Source organism: Oncorhynchus tshawytscha, linkage group LG22 (assembly GCF_018296145.1).
Source record: "Oncorhynchus tshawytscha isolate Ot180627B linkage group LG22, Otsh_v2.0, whole genome shotgun sequence".
NCBI lineage: Eukaryota > Metazoa > Chordata > Actinopteri > Salmoniformes > Salmonidae > Oncorhynchus > Oncorhynchus tshawytscha.
Window position 1 is genome coordinate 9741222 of NC_056450.1, and position 24801 is coordinate 9766022.

Below are 24801 nucleotides of genomic sequence, written 5' to 3' on the forward strand. Positions count from 1 at the left end.
GATTTTCGAGCAAAGACTGAGGCTAACAAGGCAGTTGGCTGATTTATAACAGTAGTAGTTTCGACAAGGTGCTTTACCTGCAAAGTCAATCACTCCATCCATCCCATACCGTATGCTAGAACACCAGAGGTTACTTCAAAGAATTGTACATGATCCCCCAGGATATTGCCTCATTCTCCCTATACAACCAGTGAGATTACGCCACAATTGTTGTATCTGTGTGTATTTGGGAGAACAGGATCTATCAATAAATTATCTTTCTATTCCGTTCTGTTATATTCTGTTATATTCTATTACGTTATATTGTATTCTACTGCAGGTAAATAACCGAAGTATTACTAGATAATACATTTGATCAAATAATTCATAATTCCCCGCGCTATAGAGGAAATGACTGGTACTAAATCGTATGCTTTATGTGGTGCGCAGGCCGGGAGGGGAGCACATGCACCAGTCAGTCAGTTCCTGAGAGCGGAAGCCCCATCACAGGTAGGTAGGCTTCTCCACGGTCTGTCGACCATCACCATGGGGACTTGAGTAATGTGTGTGGTGGTGCTGGGGCCCCGGCCCAAACCCTACCTTTCAAAAAAAATGATTCCATCTTCCAGCCTCTGATTCCCGGTGTGACAGATCTAGCACGAGTTTAAGGGTGCTGTGTTAAATCTGGACAAAACTGACGTGTGAATTTTGCAGCTGCGGTTCTATTGCTTGTTTACAACACTATGCCTAGGCTACACTTTCAGAAACCAGGGTATAGGGTACAGTATAATCTCACATGGCACTGTTTGGTACATTTTAGGGTACATGTGCAGATAATAGTATAATGGTACATTTTTGTAGCCAATACTTTTAATATAAAGGTACAATCATCACACACTCTCAAAAACCACGGCCAGAATTATCATATTTCCCAGCATGCTCTATTGTTTCTTTGTGTCAACATATGTTTTTTTGCGTGCACATTGATTGATTGAGCTTGTGCTAAATAACATATATAATTAAACTAATCCAATCTGTTGGTAGTTGGACTTATTGCACTTGTTACTGCATGTTTGTTCACATTTAGATGGTTTAGGTAGTCTCATTTAAAATGTCCTTTCCATGGCAGTGATTGTAAATGCAGGTTGCTGGTGATTAAAAGTTGACCTTTTGGGAAATTCTAACTCTGGCTGGATTCGAATATGAATTACATATCCCTTTGCAAGCCAGCATAATGTGATTTGCTCGATGTGGCCTGCAAACCTAGAGTTTTAGACTATGTTGTTTGAGTAAAACTACGCTGTCAAAGTATGACCTTATGATACTTTTATTTCGATGATAAAATATTCACTTTGAACTGAAAGCCATTGAACGTAATAGTCACTAGCAAACACAGTCATGGGTGGTACTGGTATCTCTAAAATTCACTTGAAAGGCACCCTGGGAAATATACAAATAATGCTTTGTGGTGTAACCCTAAAAAGACACATTTGTACATTTTCAAAAGGCACGCTTTTGTGCCTATACTATCTTGTCCCCTAAGGTACAATATTGCCTATTTTAAGGTCCGAACTGCAAGGGTACAATTATGTACCTAGAACTAAAGGTACAAAGGACGTACCTTACATCACTATAGTGACAAGCTGTGTATACCCCTTTAAGGACAAATCAGTCAATTTAGGAAATTAATCAGTTCATTAATTGAACATTCACCGTCATTTTCTTTGTTTCATTTCACACATAAGGTTGCTGGAATGGAATTTATGAGTGTCGACCCTTATCCTGCATGCATGTTGCATACGATAAAGCCTACTGTATCAGGTGTTTTCTGTATATTAGTAGCGTTGCAATATTTTGGCAATCAGGAAATATAACAGCATTTATTATACTGGATATGTCCAAACGCTTTGGGGATTTCGCTCATGGAGAATAAACATTTGAAGTCGTACTTTGCTGTTGTATCATTATCATTTGTTAAAACGTATAGAGGATGTTCCATAGCTCAAATGAACGTTTATACATATCAATTTAACAGTCGTCGAGATGCCATGCAGGAATACCTGGTTTTGCGTGATTATAGCCTATGCATTCGTTAGAGTTTGGCTTATGGTATGGGAGTTTCTAGAAAAATGTCAAATCTATTGCTGACTTGGCGAAGAAATATCTGTACTTTGGAAGCACTGAAAACATGAATGTTGTCATTGTTGGGTGCTACTTTACCGCAGATAAATGATATCCTGAGCGAATAATGCGAATAATAATTACCCAAAGTAATGCAATTAATTGAGCAGGGAAATTCAATGACAACCCATGTACCCGAAATAAAGTTATTTGTCTTTACACGTGTAAGGACGCATATAAATGTATTGCCATAGGCCAGGCCTGCACACTCACGCATATAAATACATGTGTTGCCATAGGCCGGGCCTGCACACTCTTCAATTAGCTTACCGCCCGATACAGAACGTTGGAGTTAGTTTGAATGCCTGTATAACCTCACAGATCCATTCATTTTATATGACACGTTTGAAAGAGGATTCTAAATGAGTCATAACTATAGTAATTAAAAATGATTGACGTGATATCTTTATCAATAACCAAGCCCAATGCAGTCTAATGTCCAAAAATATGTAAAAAGGTGAATGTGTATCGCAAGGGAACAATGCTGAATATTTGGTAACAAGTTAGAGGTGTTCTTTTCTTTTTTTAAAGCCTTGCAACTCCACTTTAACAATGGAACACCATGTTCCATGGTGAAGCTAGTCCTGCCTACACCTCGCTAACCATTACATTGCAAAACATGTATTCGCCTATAACATTTCTAAACACCTCTCACCAGCAAAGTTTCATGAAAAGATGCAGACGCGTTAATTGTATTAGTCTATCTAGCCTGTGTTATAGTGCCCAGTTTTCTGTCTCTCTTCCCTCTCCACACAGCCCCAAACCTAGTTGTCTTGTCCCTTTAAAAACACAGGAAATTACTTGAGCTACTATTGGACTGTTTGTCCTTCCTTGTCTTTATACTTACTATCCACTCTGCAGGTATTTCAGAGTCAGGGTCTGTAAATTACAGGAGTTTGCATGCATACTCGGCAGAGTGTGAAGTTCATTCTTGTCTGTCTAGACTGATTACGACCTTGTTTGTCCGCGTTTTTTACCTTGACCTTGGACTTCCGTGCAGCTGCCATTTGGATGAGCCGGCCCTCCATAGCTGTAATCTCCGGATTTGAGACAACAGAGCACTGTTTGTCTATGTGACGACGAATTACAGCCATCTAGTTGTACTCTAGCTTTCCCTTTCCTGTCTAGATATCCATATAATGTGTGCACAACACTGGCACAATGTATAACTGTTTCGCGGTCAATTTACAGTCGATTAGATATATAGATAAACATGTCGAGATTCAAGAGATCGGATTGAGTTTGATGAGTCTGAAATTGTTCAGGATAGACCAAAGCATCACAAGTAAAAATGTTGTGTTTGTTGAATATTCAGTAGTCATACCCTATTGTCAATCTCCAAAACATTGGGACAACCTTAGGCGTCCTAAACACATAATTGCGTTATTAGAAACGTGACTGGCATCAGAACATTGAAATGTTGTATGGTATTTTAATGTTCTACATTTTAATGTATCTGTCTTCGGTCCAAAGGAAAGAACGACAAATGAATAAAAAACGAGTGCCTCTGCGCCTGAAGTAATCCTTCTTCCAAACAAATAAATAGATGGATCTCCTCCACACAAATAAAGTCTACTCATATGTGAACCTGTTCTGACGCTTTTTTTTATTTTAACTGACGGGGTATTATTTTGGAATCATTAAAAATTGTGGAAAAACAAAACACAGTTGTGCTTTTTCAGTAACATGTTATTATTGCGAAAGGCTACAAATCATCTTGCGACGTTACTTTCCCTTACGTCTGTCACTCTACCGATTGCAAAAGGCTGAAAAAAAATAAAAATTTGCACGTTCATAGCTATCGATATTTATTCGAATATGAAGGCAATTGAAGGGACCACGATAAGAACAACATATAGGCAGATCTTGCGCTTTAATTATGACAAACTTGACCCAAGATTTAGATTATACCCATCACCTTTGGATTCCCCAAAAAGAGCCAAATGTGACGCCCACTATTTTCTCCCACAAATATGAGTTAGGATTGTTTTTGTTTTTTTAAGTCTAATAAACTGCATTTGAAATGCGTCATTGATTATAGTTCACCAACTAGGCTACGTTCGTAAATGAAAGATGCAATCCTGTAGCCTAATTAAACGGCCTGAATTAGTTTTTATTGAAATTAGAGTAAGCAGTAGAATTCATGCCAATGCAGTTCGGAATGCTGAAACTACTTACCCGTAGCCTACACACAGTTCGCTGACAAACATATAGCCTATTTAATGTTTTACCAATGGTCGTCTCATTATTTTCATTATAAGAAAATACACAATTACATGTTTGATTACATAGCTTACATGGTCTATTTGCATTAGCATGTATGCCTATTTGCATATGGATATAAGTTATTATGTTAACCACTTGTGTGAATATGCAAGTCTGTATGTGCAACTTATTTTTGGTCATGCAAGCTAAACGTTTTCCACTCTGACTCCAAAATAAATTAATTGAGGGAACATTTGTTAATGAAACCAACACCGGCACTGTCACACAAAGCATAACAAGGCCTAGACTTGCATATTCAATTATTATAATACCACTCAAATGTAATTTTCATCTTGCCCAAAATGAAAACAATTCTGAGTCAATGAAATGTTTACTTCAGGTTAATATTTTCCTGTGTCGGCCAAACTTTGCAGATTGTTTTCGTGTCCCCCTTCACCTAAGGTTTCCAACCTCCCCTTTAAGGATGTTCGTGTAGGTGACTTCAGCCAATGATGGGACCCTGTATTCCACAGAAAGACCCGGTGAAACTTGAGCTGCTAGTTGTTTAAAGGGCTATTCTCCCCCCACTCACAAGCCCCAATCTCTTCGGGCTCCTTAGCATATCACGTGCCAGAACCTTAATGAACTGGACACACGGGTCTTGGTTGCGCATGCGCTCACGTAAAATGTAGTTGGAAATGAGGTGTCGGTCTTGGAGTAGTCGACTTTTAAAAACCATCCGCAGCCCCTGATATGACGACTTCACTGGTTCTGCATCCACGCTGGGCGGACACCTTGATGTACGTTTATGAAAAAAGCCCGAATGAAAACAATCCGAATAAAAACCAAACAATGGAGGGACTGAGCGGGAATTGCCCGGCGACCCATTGCAGGGACCTGATGTCGCACCCCGGGTTGGGGCGACATTCTGGCACTATAGCGACTCACCAGGGCTCGGTGTACTCGGATATATCTTCCCCAGACACCGGCCGACAGTGTCCTGCTCCCCAAACCTCCTCCAGTGCATCTCTGAGCTACGGTTATCCGTTTGGAAACCCTTATTACGGTTGTAGGTTATCTCACTCGCACAACGTGAACTTGCAGCAGAAGCCCTGCTCGTACCACCCCGCAGAGAAATATGCCGACCCCCACACCGCGTTGCCCACTGAAGAGGTGTCTAGCAGGGCGAAAGAGTTCGCCTTCTACCCCAGTTTTGCTAGCTCGTACCAAGCGGTTCCTGGATATCTAGATATGTCTGTGGTGCCCGGGATCAGCCACCCCGAACCCAGGCACGACGCATTGATTCCTATGGAGGGCTACCAGCACTGGGCTCTGTCAAATGGCTGGGATGGGCAGGTGTACTGTTCCAAGGAGCAAACACAGTCCACTCATCTTTGGAAATCCCCATTTCCAGGTATGAAATGTGATATGCTTTGAGATTTAAATGTCTAGATAATGTGTGGAATTGCAGCATTGTCCTTTGTTTTTATTTATCTTAGAATTGTTATCCATTATTGAAGTAACCTATTCCCTCCGTCGAAATTTACGTCGATGTTATTGGAGTTTAATTGCGGGGTTTCTATATGAAATGCAATGATTTCCTCATCGTAATGTAGCCGCATCATTTATCACGTGCCACACACCAAAGTCCATAACCTATATGTCAATGATCAAGTGTAGAGTGGTATACAAACGACAATGTATATAAATGTATAGCATCCCTTTAGTACATTATTGAGAGACAGCGCAATATTTGTAGAACATCTCACCGCGTAATGAAACTGACAGTCAGACATGGTAGGCTATTTTCATCCACTGGGTCCTTTACTGGGGGAGTGTCTGTGCGGTTGGTTGGCTATGTCACTGATCGCTAAAATATGCCCAAAATCCTTCAATTCACGTCCTTCAATTCAACTCAGCACCATGGATTGTGCTTTGGTTGAAACCATTTCTGAAAAAAATGAATCGTAAGAGATAACACCCTACTCAATGTGATTTTATGTATCTGATAAATAAACAACATGCATGACATATTGGGCAGACTAGAAACTCTTCAGCAACAAAACAATTCGTTTCAGCTTTGTTATTTCCAAGTCACAATATGACTGCAATAGTGCTTAAACCGGGTAGTGAGTCACACAGTGGCAGAATAGACAGGGGCATGAACACATACCCTTTCTCCTTGTATGATCCAATTTGCGAGCTAGGCTATAGGCTACTGTTTGGATTGTGCCAATAAATCTCTGCAGAGTCTGCAATGTTGCACGAGGGCGGGTTTGCATAGGCAGAATTCATTTTCCATTCGCCAAAGACGTGTGCGCCTAATATCAGTCTCAAATACTGTGTTGCGTAACTATTGACAAATCCAATGGCTTTTTGAAGAACAACGTTTCCTTTGTATTTGTCACATAGCCTATAGTCTGATATTTGATAAATGATACAGGGCCCATAACCGCCCAGTATGCTGTTTACATGGTGTTTACTAGACTGCTTCGTTTACAGCAAGGTTTTAACCTCTTGGTGAAATGTGTGTGTGCATTTCGGATACAGGTGCGTTTAATTGTTGCCCTAGCTATCTCTGTCCTCACGCCATTTTGCCTCCTTTTCCAGTAGTTTCCTTAAAAACACACACGCGGACCACGAGCTCGTGAATTACACACACACACACACACACACACACACACACACACACACACACACACACACACACACACACACACACACACACACACACACACACACACACGCACACACACACACACACACACTTAATGTGTAGCCTATGGGTCCGTGTATCTGTCACTGCGTGGCTGTGTGTAGAACTGTAAGATTAAACTTTGAGACTTTACATTTCCTCCGAAAATATTGAACATTTCCTCTGAAAACGCTTAAATTCCAAACATTCTTGGGACAATGATGCCCACATTTCAATTGACTTGAGAAAACATGAGAACATGTGTGAGTGCAGAATTTCAACCATATTATTTTCCAAATAGCACTGGGTTTACCATGGAAGATTTTGACATAACATGGCGGACGTGTCGTGCACCGAATCATTTCTTTCCTCACGTTTCGTTTCACAAAACACATTTTGACCAGGAAATGAACATGTTCTAGTTTTGTTAACAAATATTTTGATATCAAGACATACAGCGGGAATGAAGGGATGCGTACCTGTTATCTGCGTATTTCTAATTCCTTCTAGCTCACTTAGCACCATGACTCACTTAGCACCATGACTTAGCACCACGAAAATGATCTCATATGTAAAAATGTTAGTAGACCTATGGGGTATCTTTCATCTTACTACCATGAACCAGGCTACCCACCCCCCAAACTTAGTCTCGTCTTTAAAGCAAAGCCATACCTGTCCTTTCATGTCACTCAGACAGGCGGAACTGTTGGTCTGTCAGGCAGCTTTTTGAGCAGCCAGACAGACCTAAGTCGTAGCTTTAGGTAACTCAAATCCCAATTCCCAACATAAATCAAACGTTTAGCTATTTCCACTTTAATGGGCCTACTCAAAAGTTTGATCGTGTCAACGTGTTCTTGATAACTAGGCTACGCCTATATCAGGTTCATTGACCCGGTAGAGGTAAGTGCATTTGTCGAAGATGAGAAAATTGCAGAAATATTAAAGAAATGCAATACTATTATCCAGAAGTGCTCATCTTATCATCACAGTACAATACCAAAAATATTCAGAGATCCATTGCAGGGCATATAATTTGTGTAATTACGCAGTGATATGTCCACTGTTGAAAAACCTATTGTTGATGTTTTTATATTTATATAAATTATATGAACAATAATAGATATTTGGGGTAGGATGGATGTTTCGGAGATTTGGTCCCTTATATAATCCTGATTTTATTTAACTACTTTACAACATTGTGTACATCAGCAAGGCCACGCATATGTTATTGTCATAAAAAATCTGAAAGAGAGACTACTTAAATCCCTCATCCCTTTTTCAAGATATACAAGGAAGTATAAACGATGCATCGACCCTCAAGGACCATCTCTGTGTCTTTCATGTCTTTATCACGGATCAAGATGATCATATTTTGAAGAAATGCAACATTTCACAAATGTTTGCCTGTCACTCAAAAAAACATTCTCTCATACCTCATACACCTCAGGTGCCCGGATAAATATAACAACATGCTTATTATATTATTGTATGTGAACTTTAGCGATGAAAGTGTATAAATAAACATGTAAATACCAATAAAAGAGTAGACAGCCAATTGTGCGTCCGAAAATCTCGTGCGTAATGTTTCAATTTAAATACGCACAATAGGCCCAGGTAATGTAATGTATTTAATGTCTATAAGACCTTGTTGACATATTTGCATCTTCATAACAAACGTATTATTACATGTAATACATTTGAATTGATCAGAGGCAAAATTTGTGCTGGGAAATGTCTTTGCGTAATACATCTCTCCTTCTCTCTTTTTTTTCTCTCCAGACGTAGTCCCTTTGCAGCCTGAGATCAGTAGCTACCGTCGTGGACGTAAGAAACGGGTTCCCTACACCAAGCTCCAATTGAAGGAGCTGGAGAAAGAGTACGCTGCCAGCAAGTTCATCACCAAAGACAAAAGAAGACGCATCTCCGCCGGGACCAACCTCTCAGAGCGCCAAGTCACCATTTGGTTCCAGAACCGACGGGTGAAAGAGAAGAAATTTGTCTGTAAATCCAAGACTAGTAATCACACGCCTACTACTTGATATATTTCCGGGCCTTTGTACACTACAGCTGATATCCATCCCACCGTCTTTCAATCCATAATTTACCTCTTAGAGACAACCAAGCCTGACGAATGCTTCGGCAGTGTATTTTATTTAAGTACCAACAGTCCACACATCCATGCCATCACCAACCGCTCTTTTTTCGATATAGAGAAAGAAATGCTATAAAAACTGTGAAAATATTGAGAAATCAGTTAAACATTGTTTTATATGAATGTACATATATAAATATATAATATTTAAAACGATATCTGTATTTCAAAAAGACACAAGGATTGCGTGTTTTTTTTCCAAACCAATTGACATTTCCAGGACTTTTCGTCCAACAGACAGCCAAATCAAAACAGACATATTAGATATGTTCATCGCGCCATCAACGGAAAGAGAATTGCAATATGGACATAAACTGGTCAGGGAGAACGACAACGAATGAACTCGAAAGTCTACAGAAAAAAACTACATGAGATGTATTCTCCTCAGCCAAGAACTCAAGAGGGTTTTTGCAGGGGCTACGGATGATAAAATGGTTTTGTTCAAAACCGCCCCTGTCCCCGATTTCAGAAGCTATATATGTTTTCTTTCTGCAGGATATGTTTTGTTAATAAGGTAAAAGCAAGGCTGCTATTGTTGTACATGTAGAGTGCAATGCCTTCATTATTTAATTCATATTCTCTCGTATCACAGGGTTGTCAATTGGAACGTCTCAAACCCTTTGTGTGTTCCTTTATCAGTGAAGGATAATGTCTCTGTCATGCAACTGGAATGATTGTAAGCAAATTAAAGTCAGTGAGTATTACACATAAATGCACAATCGATTTCTTTTGTTTTCTGTTTATAGTAGGCCTATGTATAGTATAAAAAAAACATTTGGATCTGTTCACACGCCTTCTAAGCAGACAGACTGTCTTGTAACTTTCTTTCGTGCAGTATGTGAACTGTATTGTGGTGTTTAAAACGTACTGGTAAGGTGTTTCCTAAATAAATGATGATGAATAACATGATGTTGTTGAAATATGATGAATTAAATGACGTGTTTCTTTCCTGTCTCCTCTAAGTCACTTAGTGGAACTCTTTTTGAAATGTCATCTCACATCCCCATGAGCTTGTGGGCTTGTCACGTCGCCGTTGGTTTTGAGGGACGTTTGATATATGGCCTAGAGCAGGGATGGGCAACTTGCAGCTGCAGGAATTTGTTATACAATTGCAAAAAAAAAAAGCATCTCCACCCCATCGAAAAATGTGTAGAGTTGCAGAGGACTTGATTTACAACTGCAACATTTTCTCTACGCTCCGTTTTTTTGCGTGTGTAACTTGCACAAATAGATTGACTGCTCAAATCAGTAGTCTGGATGTGTGGGTATAGATGTGGGAGTGCAGACCTGCGAACCACTGCAGCCCCTCATGATGAGTTGATATTTTTTTGTGGCCTCCTTCCCAATAAAAGTTGCCCAATCCTGGCCTAAAGGAGTACTATATGCTTTTTGGATAGGCACGTTTTTGACATGTATGCTTGTATGTCTATGATATCCATAGGCCAAAAAATGACTGATATTGGATGGTTTGGATGGATGGATAGGCCTATATTATATGCCCACTTAACACAGGCCTGTATATTGGGCCTATACTGCTCTGTTTAATAAGATAATGAACCTTTCGACAAAAGTTTAAAGTGGAGGCTTGCAATATGAGATCCCCATTTCTAACTCGTCTCGAGATATTAGAAATGACGTATTAGATAGGCCAGGACACAGCAACAGGATACCCATACGAAAATACATCCCTCCCCCTGCCAATAATATGTTGTTATGTAATTAATGTGCCTTGTTTGTAAAAATCTCCCATGATGTTGCCACCAAACTAAAATAACCTACAGTATTCGCTTGCCTCATGTTCGGTATTGAGCAGCAAACGAATACGATATCAGTATAGGCAATCACGGGGAGTAGTGAACTATGTAATTCGACTAGTAATTATATTACATTTTGCTGTAGCTTGGTGGTAGTTGGACTAAATTAAAATCGTGGTAGTGTTTTCAGTAGTTAATTACATACTATAGCCATGTAGTGGTGTAGCTAACGTCTGGTACACACTACGTTTTTTGCTAAAATGACACGATATGTGTCAAGTAGCCAAGATGTCCGTTCTTTTTCGACATCAGACCTGCTCAATTCTCACTTGAAACATCATTTCTTGTTTAATAGGCTAATTTACACATTACGTTAACCTCCAGAGCGACCTGTCTTGCAATTTGTAATCTATGACATTTCAGATTTTAGATATGGTAATTATTTTAGCCCAGGTAGTTTGGATGTAGTGAACTACTTTTCCAAAGTAAATTTAGTTTAGCTTCAGTGTAGTTTATCTTCTTCCAGTGTGAAATAATTGGTAGCTTGATAAACTACATTTTCATAATAGCTTCCCCAACACTGTGTATAGGCTATAATTGTGCCTTTATTTTCATGCTAACAGGCCTACATTTAGATAATAGCTAAAATGCTGGCTGCAACAAGCTCTCACAGAATTAGATGTTCATCCATGTTTCTCCATCAGCATTTGTCCAGTGTTTAAAGGTTATGTTTAGACATTAACTCCGAAAGGTTAACGTTAGGCATTAACTCCGAAAGGTTAAGGTAAGGGTTAAGGATTGAGAGAAAGGATTTTTTTTTTTTATCTCAAAAACGACTTTCTTTAGTTGGATTTGAACATGCAAGGTACACCCAGAGGCACACCCGTAACCTACCTGAAGGTAACAGCTCACTGTTTCCCCTAGTGACCGGTTTCTACGTCATCTCCCGACGTTGTCAGACATGGATGGAGGTCGAAAACTGACTTGTATTACTGGTGACCTGGCTGGACTATAGGCCTCCAAAATACATTTCGTATCCGTAGGTAATACCATATGTGATATACTGTATGTTTTGTTGTATCTATCCTATCATGTCTCAGGGAATGTGGAGAAAGTATTTAAAGATGCACTTGTATTGAAGTTAATTAGAGATCTGTGCGGGAAGTTGGCTCACACGTCAAGCTATATAATTCGTCCCGAAGTCTTTCGTCTATCCTTGTTTGTGTAACGTCAAATAAAGTCCTTACATTCTGTAAATGTATTGGAGCAGTTGTATTATACTCGTCGACATCATTGTTATTATTTGATAGGACCAGTATAAATATTCTTAGATATTGTTTATTGTTATCAGGCCTATTCCAAGGCCATCAGACTGATACATAGCCATCACTATAGACATTAAATACATTACTGTGTTCATCCCTGCCATGAACTTAGTCACTGTCACTAGCCGGCTACCACCCGGTTACTCATCTCTGCACCTTAGTGGCTGCTGCCCTATGTACATAGACATGGAACTCTGGTCACTTTAATAATGGACACTGGTCAATTTAATAATGTTTACATACTGTTTTACATATTTCAAATGTATATACTGTATTCTAGTCAAGGCCATCCTATTCAACTATTGCTGTGCATGTAGTATAATATCCACGTATTCTTCAGATATACTACATATTCTATCCACATACTGTCCATAATGTCTATACATCCCATCTTCCTAATAGTTCTATATTTCTTAATTTCATTCTTTTACTTTTAGATTTGTGCATATTGTTAGATTTACTGAACTGTTGGAGCTAGGAACACAAGCATTTCGCTACCACCGCAATAACATCTGCTAAATATGTGTATGCGACCAATAACATTTGAATTGATTTGTTGAAGGACACACACATACGCACACACGCATAGAATGAGCGAGCGACAGAGAGACAGACAGAGAGAGCGAGAGAGAGAATCTAATTCAAAACACTCGTCCTATTTCTCTGTTATTTGAAACATAACGCGTGCGCACGGGACTACCGTGGCCATAAGCATCATTGATCAACCTAATAATGCTTCGAAACTTTATGAAACAAACACAAAACATATAGATTCCCTCTTTTTTTTTTACTTTTTGGAATGTGGCTCCTCTGGTATTGTAATATACCTGGCCTGGACCTGGCGGTATTCTGACGTCTTTACCCTTGACCGTGACTATGCAGCCAGTCACTTTGACCTTGACATGAGATCAGCACGTGAATACTGAACAGGGGGCTGGGGGCGAGTCTCGAGGAAGGCCCGCAGTTTGTTTGCAGACAAACAAGGTGTTATTTTCCCTGTCTAGACAGCTAGACTTAATGACGTGCCATAAATACGTAAAATAAAGGGGAAAAGCACGGATATCCTACTGATCCATCCCTGACTGCTGACCAACTCTGAGTGAGCCCTATCGTTAACATGTGGGTTTCTGTGTCTTCTTTTCTGTTTTACAGAGCATGCCTTTCTCTCAAAGTGGGTTCGTCTCTCCCCTATCTCGCACTATCAGCCCCCGCTACTCAAAACCAACCACCAATGGTTTCGTTCACTCAACATGAGGTGTGTGCGTTTTTTTTTTTTTTGACCACGAAGAACAGGTAGAACGTTGACGTCTCCGAACACCGACACCACCTATCTGACTGCAGCGAGCAGTTCGAGCAGCCATGTTGTGTCCTGAGCTCGAGGCACGGTTCACCTCACACGCAGCTTCTGTCTGAGAGGAAATTATATGCCGAAAGTGAGACGTCGCCCCACAGTATAATGATTAAAGGTAATGGCCATTTTCCTTAATATATTTATGCATATTTGGTCAAATGACAGCATATTTTAGCCAACTGATGTTCTTTTTTTTGTGCTAGAAAGTTCAACTTTGTTTGGTTCAGCTGCTATGGGCCCTTAACAAATATATGGTTTTGAGTTCATGTGTAATAACAATGTCAATTTTGAACAACTTTGGAAATGTAACGCTTAGTAGGCTTATAAAAACAGAATCTATTTTCGTTTTTGGTAATGACGGGTTTGCATTGTTATGTTCGGAAAATCCAGCTGTATTTGACAAGAAGGGCTTTGAACATGAAAATGAATTGGCTCACTCTGGAAATGTATTTGGTAAGATAAATTATGATAATACACGAATAGAGTTGATTGTGGGATCATTTAGCAATTGGTCACCTCTAATAAAACATTTACAAAAGATAGTTGCAACCTCATGTTTTCACTCTGCACCCATTATTTGATTACGTGAGATGTCGTCACGTTTGGACGAGCAAATCACAGGGCTTTATTTAAGGATGTTATCAACGTGAGGCCTTTCTATACTCTCCCTCATCGTGTAGCTGCACTAACTACACTATAAGTAAATGGACAATTGGAATCATGACAAATCCAGAACAATCATTCAGATGTTCACATGATTGAAACCAAGATATTATATTAGCCCATTTAATTATGTTACTTCACGCTCAAGCTGCAATATCTGAACAGAACGTTGATAATTATGAAAATGGAATCATATTTATGATGTTACAAGCTTAGATATTGCGTGTCGGGTTAGACAATTTACTGAAAATATAGCTAATGAAATCATGCAGGAGTTTGTCGACGTTCTTGAATCATTCACTCTCAGGCTTAAATTCTTTGATTTATATTTTTATTCACCGGATATTGTGAATCATTTGTGGCATTCTATCTCATTTATATATCTAATTTCATCCAATCAAATCGAAAACACAAGACAACCTTTCTCCTAATGAAATGTAATTATTTGTCCATTGAAAATAGCACACACTTCCTTTAGAACATAACAATTAGCCCAAAAATTCTACTTTCATATTTACGATTTAAATTAAATAATTGACTAATGTTTAGGCCTAGTCTGATTAAATATTAAATAAAGCTAGAGTGGTTAGCTCTGTCGTTGTTTTCAGGCCCAGGCCCAACCAAATAGAAGGCTCTGGCCCCAACCACCATGTTGCTGAGCAGCGTTCTGGAGGGCAAAGGCAGATCATTGAGAAGGGGGCTGATAACCTCTGGTGGTGACAAGTTGAAAATATCCGGAAGTAGAAACGGGACCTAGATTTATTTCTGCATTCATCCAGTCAGTCACATACATCTAACTATGCTGCATATTGCATCTTGCAATATGATTATTATTAGGCTATTAACACTTAATCCAATTACCATCAATATATAATAATATTACATTCATGCAGCCACCAAAATGCTTGTATTTTTATCATTGTTGGTGTATTTTTGTTGTTATATCTATTTTATAATTGTTGTATGTTATTATTGTTGTTGGTGATGTTTTAATTGTGTTGTTGCTATCATATATAAATATATCATACATATATATATATATATATATATATATATATATATATATATATATATATATACGCATATTGTTGGTTCGTTGTGGAGATGGTAGGCCTATTTGTGTAGCCTATTAGTAGTAGTTACTCAATGAGATGTGAATTTGCTCAGCAGAAATTCATTTTTCTGCTTATGAGTCCAAATAGATTTTTGGTACATTTCTTAAATCCCAACATAACGAAGATGCCCCATAGGGTTTTTGAGAGTTTTAGCGACTTTTCCTACTCACATATTCCACTCACAGCTATAAGAGAATATTTTCTAAATGATTCCGATGAATGGTTTATGTTGTGTTAGTTGTGATATTGCGTTATTGGGTTATTTTTATTTGTATAGCTACGCTATAAATTATTTCGAAGGCAGATTTTTTTTTAACCTATTTTGTTACTAATTGCTGTTCCAACGGATTGGGAATAATATATTTGTACAATATGGCTATGCGTAAAATGCCTCAGTATGTCAAATGATTTAAAATATATAGATTGTGATCGATTTACCACTCAATTTATTGATCAATTCTCTCAGCTGTTTTTGAAGTAATTTGATCATTGCTTGGCGGAACCACACACACGCACATACACACATACAAGCCTATCTGTGTCTTGAACAATACCCGTAATTACGTATAGGATCACATTGGCCGAATTGTTCAATAACTTTATCATTTCTTCCATTTTAATTCAAAGGCATCACAAATATGATATGTCGCCATGATCTTTAGAAAAAAAATAATGTACACCCGCTTGACTGTCGTTGACGGTCAAGTTCAAAGCGTGTGCGTTAACCATTAGGCTGGTGTTTAAATTCCGACTATTGTAACACAAGCCGCTTTATTATACCTGTAGCCTACATACATTTAGACATATGTATTGATATGAAATCGTAATTATGAATAAAGTTTAATAGAACAACATTTTATAACAGAAGCCTATTTTCAACAGTAGCCCAAGGATTTTTGACAATTGGATCATGCATGTGAGTTCGCAATTTTAGACCGAATTAAATACACTCAAAAATCTTGCAGTTCTTCCCGCGTTGTGCAAAGGAAGGTCTTCTTGGAGGGAATTTACAAAAAAAAAAAAAAAGATTCACTGCCAGGCCATAACCGTGGCAACCTGTCTGCAGAAAAGCTAAGAAAAAAAAGACCTTTGTTTACCCTATTGCCCTGTCTGGACAGGCCGAGAGATTCCAAGATAGCAATTCCAAACCCGGAGACTCCAGACAGTGCACTAGACAGTGACCTTGAACTGACAAGCACTATTTCCTAACCTCCGTATTTCTTTTGTAAAATAACATATCAAAAATACTTATTTTCTCAGAACGACAGTTGATAATTGCTCACATTTGAATCCAGAAATCGTTTGGTAGGCAAGTGTGAATATGATATCAGCTTGTTGGAGAGCTGGTGTGGATCGAAGGCGTTGTGGTATTGGAGGGTCTGGTTTGCTGTCTGCCGCACTATAATGACGCTGCGGCCTCTATTCTCTCTCTGAGGTAAAGTGGAACCATTATATAATGCAGACTGTTTTTAAATGATATATAGATATTTAAAGCTATACTTTGCAATTGGTCGTGGACTTATCATGACCTTGTTGCTTACTTGTTCTCGTCTTGTAATTTAGGTTTTTGTATTGGGAAACTTTTCTTAGAAGAGATTAATTCCTATTTTATTAGTAATGAAGTTGTGAACTTAACCGACACCAAGTGATGTTCAATAATGCTCAGACATACGTGTGTTTCTCATAACATATAACCTTTATGTGCACGCGATGTTGTACTGCGTTGTGAAGCTTACTAACTGTTACAGTGGTCCGCGATGATTGGAGATGCAATTCCGAAAGTGCGCGAGATGAGATTAAACCTCGAATAATTCCAGGGAGCGTCTCCAATTCGACATGTTTATTTCTCGTTCTATTTAGGAACCGAGGCTCACTGGCCTCAGATTCTCTATGAAATCTGTCACTGCTGACGCTGGATCAAATAACGTCTGAGTTACATCAAGTAACGGCTGAGTGGCAAATTGTGCTGCGGCATTGTAGTATGTCATGCTAATTCGACTAGTATTCTCAGATAACACTCCCTTGGCAGGTTTGTAGCGCTTGTCTATGCAGGAAGACTCAACATGCAAGTACAAAATGCCACACACGTAACATTTAAATCTATTAAATGTTATATAACTGCAATGATGTTGTCAATAGGCCTTTTTTGGGGGTATTATTTAGCCCTGCCGATGTTGTTATATAGTTAGGCTATGTTATAACGCATAGGCTAATATAAACATAATTTAATGTTCAACTTGATTTAGACAAAGAATGATATATTCACGCTATAGCAGACCATTAGTATTACTATTAGTATTATATGGGCTTACAAATAGGATGGCAACGAGTTATATTTTCTTTACCATACCCTTAATACACAGTTATATATGATGTAATGTCATTATAATGTGAAACCGTGCATGCTATTAAATTGAAAATCATGAAATAATGTGAGTGGTTAACATGTTTTAAGATCAATAAATGGACATTTTGCGCACGCACTTGAGTTGCACTAAAATACTTAGAGGAATATGCATTTATTAATAGATTTACGTATTTATTAAGTATTTATGCTTAGGAAGTCAGTCATAATATGATACTTTGTCACCAGTGGTATAGACATCTGGGAACCTATAAGCAAATAGTCTAAACCTATAAGTATACACATATGCGCACTAAAGTCATGATATATTCAATTTAAAAGGGATACTAATATATGCTTACGAACTTGCAGATCTATAAATGCATTGGTTGGTCTTGCCCCGGTGGAAAATAGATAGGTGAAGCGTGATGTAACTTTGGAAGAATTTAAATGAGTGTCCGTATAACTAAGATTAGATGGATTTAAGTTGTCTAAGTAGTATTTCCAGATCCCTCCAATGGAATTGATGAAATGATCAATAGCCCAGAGGGAGGAGAAGAAATAACGAATACGGTATCATATCAACCATAGGCAGATTATAAAGACGGTATATGTTGAACAATTTGACAGTCTTTACACCACACCTGAATTTATGCACTGTTGGCTGCATGCCATATTCATAGGAGGCGTTTAAAAAAAAGTGATTCGATTGTTTGCTGAGATGGAGCATTCATTTTTTCTGCAGTATTACATAAGAAAGTATCCCCCCCCCAAATGGCTCTCTAGGCTGTTAATTATATTAACCTTTTACTGCAGTGGGCAAAATCAGGGTCACGGAGTGTTTTTTGATCGTTTTAAACATATCTACTTTAAAACAAAAGTATACACCTCACATACATGGTTATGGAATTACAAAAAATACACCTGTAATGTCAGATGTAGAGTTGAAATTAATTCAATTTTGTGTTAGCATCCTGAAATATGAAGACTGAAATATAAGAAAACTGTTTAACATTAGAAACATCGGATTTTCAGCGTAAAAAAAAGCTGATTATGAAATTATGAAAAATAGTAATAACTTTCCATCCATGAGGCCACAAGGTTAAAGGCTATGTTGTGCAACCTGGATTTGGGGGTAGTCATAACATAGTAAATGTACATCCGGGATACAATTTGTATGATATCTTCTGTTTTGTATGGTATGTATTCATTTGTGGATGTCCATCATCCATTTTGTATGATATGTTATGAATTGCAATTTGTTCAACATGTTAAGAATTTTCAAAACGTATGATATGTCCAATTTGTGTGGCTAACAAAATCTAGGTGGCTAGGGTTAGGGGATAAGGTTAAGGTTAGGGTTAGGAGTTAGGTTAGACATTTGCATTATACACCCACCCTCCACTCTGACCAACCACCCTACTTTTGTTTTTGTTAAGTAACGTTCTGTCTTATGTAACCATATCAAACGTAAAATATCATACTAATTTGAGTGTCCCGGATTTACATCTACTATGTTACGTCCAGTCTATGAGACCAGGCTGTGTTGTGATGCATAGTAGATACCTACATAGCATCTTCAAAATCACAAATCAACTAATTAATGGAATATGGTTCATACTCTCCGCTGATTGAATCACTTAAGTGCCCTCTGCTACCTTGTAAAGTTAATATAAAAGAACAGTGAGAGGCATAACAATCCCCATCGAGTCTGCCTGCGAACGTTTATAGGGGGTATCTGTTAAAGTTGTTCATGTGAGAATATTATGTGAAATATATGCTCTTAAAGTAACCTTATTGAATATCGTCTGATTTTAACAGAGCCAATGGTTTCAACCCGCTGACCCCGATACTGTAAATATGAGTAGAGCGCAGCAATGAACATCAGTCTTTTCTTAAAACAAGCTTGTAAAAGAGGGACATCACAGCTTTATATGACATTGAATTCAACCGTAATTTGCTTGAAAACAAGATGTCCTATGCACCCTCTCCTTCTTGGAAAATAGTTTTTTAATAAGAAATAATATTTGAAAAGTTTTGCCAGCTAATAAAGATATTAAACGAGACTAGGGACAGTTTCACATGTTTGTACAGTATAGAGAAGTAGGTTTGGACTCTACTGGCTTCCAGAGAATAAAAAATAGATTCTACATATTTAATAAAATATTTATAGCACTTTAAAAAAAAGCATATAAACCCCCATAATACAGAAGTTAATGTTTTGTTTTGTCTGAGATGGACCAAGTGGGTGGTACCCTGGTGTAGAATAAATTAGCCCTCAGACCACGTGACTTGGGGTTGACCAATCATTTGCACCCCCAGGTTTAACTACGTTAAATGTCAGATTGCAATAAACTAGAAGCTGTTGGTCGGGCCCGCGGAAATGGGCGAGCATAATCTTCTTAATCCCGGGTTTGTGGGACCTTTGGTAAACATCCACACTGGAGACACTTTTTACTTTCCGAATTTCAGAGCCTCGGGGGGACAACTGGCGGGGCTACCGTCTCTCCCCTACCCGAGAAGGGACAATGTTTGCTCCCTCCCGTGGAACCCATCGGAGCCGTGCAATGGATACTCTCAATCCTACTTTAGCAGCCCCGTATCTATTAACCCTTCTTTCAACCGGTCGTGTGAAATTACTCGACCGGAGGAGGGTAAATGTTATTATAGCAACGGCAGCGCAAGCAACAGAGAGAGCTGTTCAGGTGGTGGGGGGAGCAGCCTAAAACGAGAGGATAGGGCGAGGGACACATCATCATCCATAACATCTGATCACGGTATGCACACTGGCATGGGCAGCAACAACAGTGGTGCCTTTTCCAAGTATGATTATGGGACCGAGCAACTCACTCAAGACCCGCAGTCCTGCCTATCTCTGGAATCCGATTCCAACTCCTCGCTTCTAAACGAGGGCAGCAAACCGTCCTCCAGCGACCCTCAGACCCTGGTGTCACCAGGAAACCACACGGTCCACTCGGGCAACATAACTGCAGTCGGAGGTGGGTCCCATTTTCATTCATCCAGACACTGTTATATGATATTAGAAATCCCAAAGATGCTTGTTTAATATCAAATGACTCAGCATAGCCAGGGATTTGTTGTAGACTAGGTATTCGGAATCATGATGCTCATCACATTGTTTTGATTTTTGCCTGCAGGCGACTTGACTTGCATGTTGGACAAACGCTGCTAGGGGTTAGGGGTTGCCATACAATGTTCCATCATTCTTCAAGTGTTTGTGTACTGTTACTGATAGAACCAACCAGAAGGCTATATATAGACTGCAGACCATTTTAGTCCACGGTCTTAGGTCTTTACTGTCCTGTCTCAAGAGTCAGAGACAAAAAATCTGAATAACCTAATCGATGTGAATGTATCAGTTCGGTCTATTTGGATCATATACCTTGTTAGAACATGTCTATTACTTACACACATGAGTGCAGTGATTTAAAGAGGTAATGCGCTGTGGATGACTGCATCGAATAGAGAGGGGTTTCGTTTTAATGACTCGTAAACTGAATTAATATCTGTCGCTGTGTACAATAAGGAGTCGTTTAATATGCCTGGAAACTGGTAAATAAGTAGGAAAAAATTTGCAAGGAAAGATTTAGGCCTAATTATCACGTTAATGTAGCTTTAACTGCGTCAGTAAAACTTCATGTGACACAAACTACTGTAAATTAGTGGTCCCTTTGACTTTATGTATAAACACGACAAGAAGGACACAGAGAATTCCAGCTGCTGCTTCTGAACAAACATGCCCCGTGTCATTGAATGAGATTCAGACATAGACTGCAAACCAAAACAAGTCAAGTGTAACACAACAGGTTGTGTGTATGTGCACAGCACAGGAAGTCACATTTTAAGGAGAGTATAGCCTCCCCTTGGAGGTGACCGTGAGCTTAATTTGTAGACCTAACTGTTGTGACTTATCCATCTGTTGTATGCCTCCTCCAGGTGCCCCGTGGTATCCGATGCACAGCCGGACCCGAAAGAAACGCAAGCCATACTCCAAGCTCCAACTGGCCGAATTGGAGGGCGAGTTCATGCTGAATGAATTCATCACTAGACAGCGGCGGAGGGAGCTCTCTGACCGCCTTAACCTCAGCGACCAACAGGTTAAAATCTGGTTCCAGAACCGGCGTATGAAGAAGAAGAGACTGATGATGAGGGAGCAAGCTTTGTCCTTCTTTTAGAATTAGCAGAGATGCAGCAGTATACGGAGAATCGATTGATAGGCAGTATTTCTCCTGTCTGCAAGTGCTATAAATGCATGCAAGCACCTAGCCTACTCTCACTCCATCTCTATCACACAGGAGGTACAAAAAGATCAGGAAGGTATTTGAGGTGTAGGCCCCAAACAAAACGACCAAGTGAATCTGCTGCCATAACTTAGAATCTCTGCAGAGTTGTGCCTGATAGTACTTCCTGTATAGTGTTGTGGTAAACCACTTATACAGACGTTTATAAACTTGTGAGATGATATTCTTGCGTCCCCCGCCGGATAGGCCTAAAGGATGGAATTAGTGCTTGGTGTCCTAGACTCTGGTAAATTCCCAAGCCCTTAAAAATGAATAATTTATTTTGATAAATTAATTATAACCGTGTAATACTCCTTATTAGTCATATGGCCAATGAATATGAATTTGAAAACCAAATGAACAAAATGAAAAGCAATGTCGCCTAATAAGCAAATGAGGCCAGAGTGAGAGATTAACCCGTAATCAAGGCAATTCTCCATTGTAGACCTAACTGAATCATTTTTAGGCGCATTCATTGTCACTGACGGTGTAGATTGGTTAAGATGGAGGACATTTCCAGTTGTTTGATATCTCCAAAGTTCACTTCTAAGTGATACGAAACACAATACCCTTATCTACTTTTCGTCTCCGCCACGTGTTTGTGCACGTTCACTCTCACGGGCACGGAGTAAGACTCCAAAACGCACATCAGAGGATCTTAGAGATAGCTAAAACTCTAAATCCATGCCAGCCTCTTTATGAATGCAGCGCATTGAACTATTATTTGCCATGAATTCGTTCAAGTGCTGACAACTTTTTCTAGATAGTTTCACTTTTTTAATCGCCTCTCTCGTCATCTCCCCCTCTGAACCAACCGCCTCTCATAACATTGGTGTTCGCTCTTAGAATAAAATGATCCAAAATGGTTATTTGGCTGTCCCCCATAGCATAGGGGACTGGAAAAGTCTCAACGGATCCGTGGGACGTCCCAACTCTGACGTCACCCCATTGAAGTTGAAATTTATAACGGTTAAGGTAGGGTTTAAGGTTAGAGTTAGGGTTTAGGTAAGAGTTATCATTGAGGTAAGGGTTAACCTTTTACTGCAGTGGGCTAAATCAGGATCACACACAGTGTTTCGTGGTAGTCTTAAACAAATCTACTTTGAAACAAAAGTATACACCACACACATGGTTATGTTTTGTTCTTAGAATGTAACCTTTATGTAACTAGGCAAGTCAGTTAAGAACAAATCCTAAGAACAAATTATTAACTGTGATACAGCCTGGATTCGAACCAGGGTGTCTGTAGTAACGCCTCAAGCACTGATATGCAGTGCTGATATGCTGCGCCACTCGAGAGCCCTATGGGCTTACAAAAAAGACGACACGTGTACCATGTCAGATAGAGTATTACATTTTGGGTTTCCTAATATTACACTTTATATAAATCACAGAAGACTGAAATATGAACGTAAAAACACCGGATTTTGGGCGTTTTTTTAATGAATAATGCTAATTAATTATGAACTTATTAAAAATAATAATAACATTCCACCCATGAGGCTACTAGGTCATTTGACTGCAGGGAAGCTTATGGTTAGTGTTTAGGGTAGGATTCCAGGTAGAACCATTTTTTGTTCCGTGTCGAACCCTTTTGGGCTCCATGTAGAACCATCTGTGGAATGGAACCCAGATGGAATTGAAAGTGTTGTACTTGGAACCAAATTTGTTTTTTTCAAAGGGTTCTCCTATGGGGACAGGCGAATAACCCTTTTACCTTCTAGACGATACCTTTTTTGCTAATAGTGTTGGATCAGAACATATGAGGTTGCTGTTTAAGCGAGGTTTTGTGCAGGCTGCTATCAAAGAAAGGTAGTCCTCATAGCTGTGCTGAAAATTATTATTAAATTAGTGTTCCACAAGTTGATGGATTTCCTTATGGCAATATCAAACTGAGGTGCATGTGTTCTTCCTATAAATGGAAATCCCATATACACTCAATAAGCTTTTTGTACCTGATAACGCTTACTGATTACTTACTGAAACGCTTACTGAAAAGTGCACATTTGATATAGGCATAATTGAAAGTAGATATAAACTTGAGTGAAAAATAAGCATTGTGGAAAGAATTATCGTATTATAAACATACATGAGCTACACCATCTAAACGCAGTGTGTTCTCCTTTAACATCTGGACAGCACACTGTATTATATTGAATGTATATGGATTAAAACCTATAAATGGCACTGAAAGATACTTGCAGCATGTTAGTGATTATGTGAAATATAACAAATGGTTAATAGATAAACGATTTATCTGGCCCTAGGAACTTTCAAAGTAGAAACGGCTGAAAGATTTAAAGAAATGTCGTTGCATTTTAAGGCAAGTAAGTATGAAACCTTTATTATGGAAGTATTTATGCTTATTATTACTCTATTATTATTATTATTATTATAGTATTGGTCGGAGTTGCTGACTATTATTTGTACTGTGCTTGCTATTCGCTATGTTCTATGTCTCTTACCTCATAACGTGTATCAAATTGTAAAAGTATGGAAATGATGTGATATGTTGCTATTTACATCCTATTTGAGGATACCTTATCTCAATGTAATACTGTCTTCTGTTAACGTTCCCGTTATTTCGTCCTGTAGAATTCAATCTCGCATTCCATTATTTGCGTTTGTAAAGGGGATATGAAATGACGTGGTTATATGAAGTAATATGATATGCTATTATTTACATGCTATTTCAGGATACCCTCTCCTTGGTGTAATAGTGTTTTATGTTATTGT

At 38.8% G+C, this 24801-nt stretch overlaps 2 protein-coding genes across 2 annotated transcripts; both read left to right on the forward strand.

Annotated features, from left to right (window-relative positions):
• Nucleotides 1-4779: 4779 nt before the first annotated feature.
• Nucleotides 4780-10039, forward strand: LOC112221397 (homeobox protein Hox-C13a). Its single transcript, XM_024383545.2, has 2 exons — nt 4780-5779; nt 8840-10039. Exons 1-2 carry the CDS (start codon nt 5119-5121, stop codon nt 9097-9099), a joined length of 921 nt encoding a protein of 306 aa, XP_024239313.1. The 5' UTR covers nt 4780-5118; the 3' UTR covers nt 9100-10039.
• Nucleotides 10040-20075: 10036 nt separating this feature from the next.
• On the forward strand, nt 20076-23295 carry LOC112221399 (homeobox protein Hox-C12a). The gene is made up of 2 exons (XM_024383546.2): nt 20076-20763; nt 21722-23295. Exons 1-2 carry the CDS (start codon nt 20148-20150, stop codon nt 21958-21960), a joined length of 855 nt encoding a protein of 284 aa, XP_024239314.1. The 5' UTR covers nt 20076-20147; the 3' UTR covers nt 21961-23295.
• Nucleotides 23296-24801: the final 1506 nt, after the last annotated feature.

What these genes read in the sequence shown, in the direction of transcription:
- LOC112221397 (XM_024383545.2), top strand. Translation starts at nt 5,119, where the DNA reads ATGACGACTTCACTGGTTCTGCATCCACGCTGGGCGGACACCTTGATG. An exon ending in TTGGAAATCCCCATTTCCAG is followed by an intron (nt 5,780 to 8,839) that starts GTATGAAATGTG and finishes TTTTCTCTCCAG; the next exon opens with ACGTAGTCCCTTTGCAGCCT.
- LOC112221399 (XM_024383546.2), top strand. Translation starts at nt 20,148, where the DNA reads ATGGGCGAGCATAATCTTCTTAATCCCGGGTTTGTGGGACCTTTGGTA. An exon ending in CAACATAACTGCAGTCGGAG is followed by an intron (nt 20,764 to 21,721) that starts GTGGGTCCCATT and finishes TGCCTCCTCCAG; the next exon opens with GTGCCCCGTGGTATCCGATG.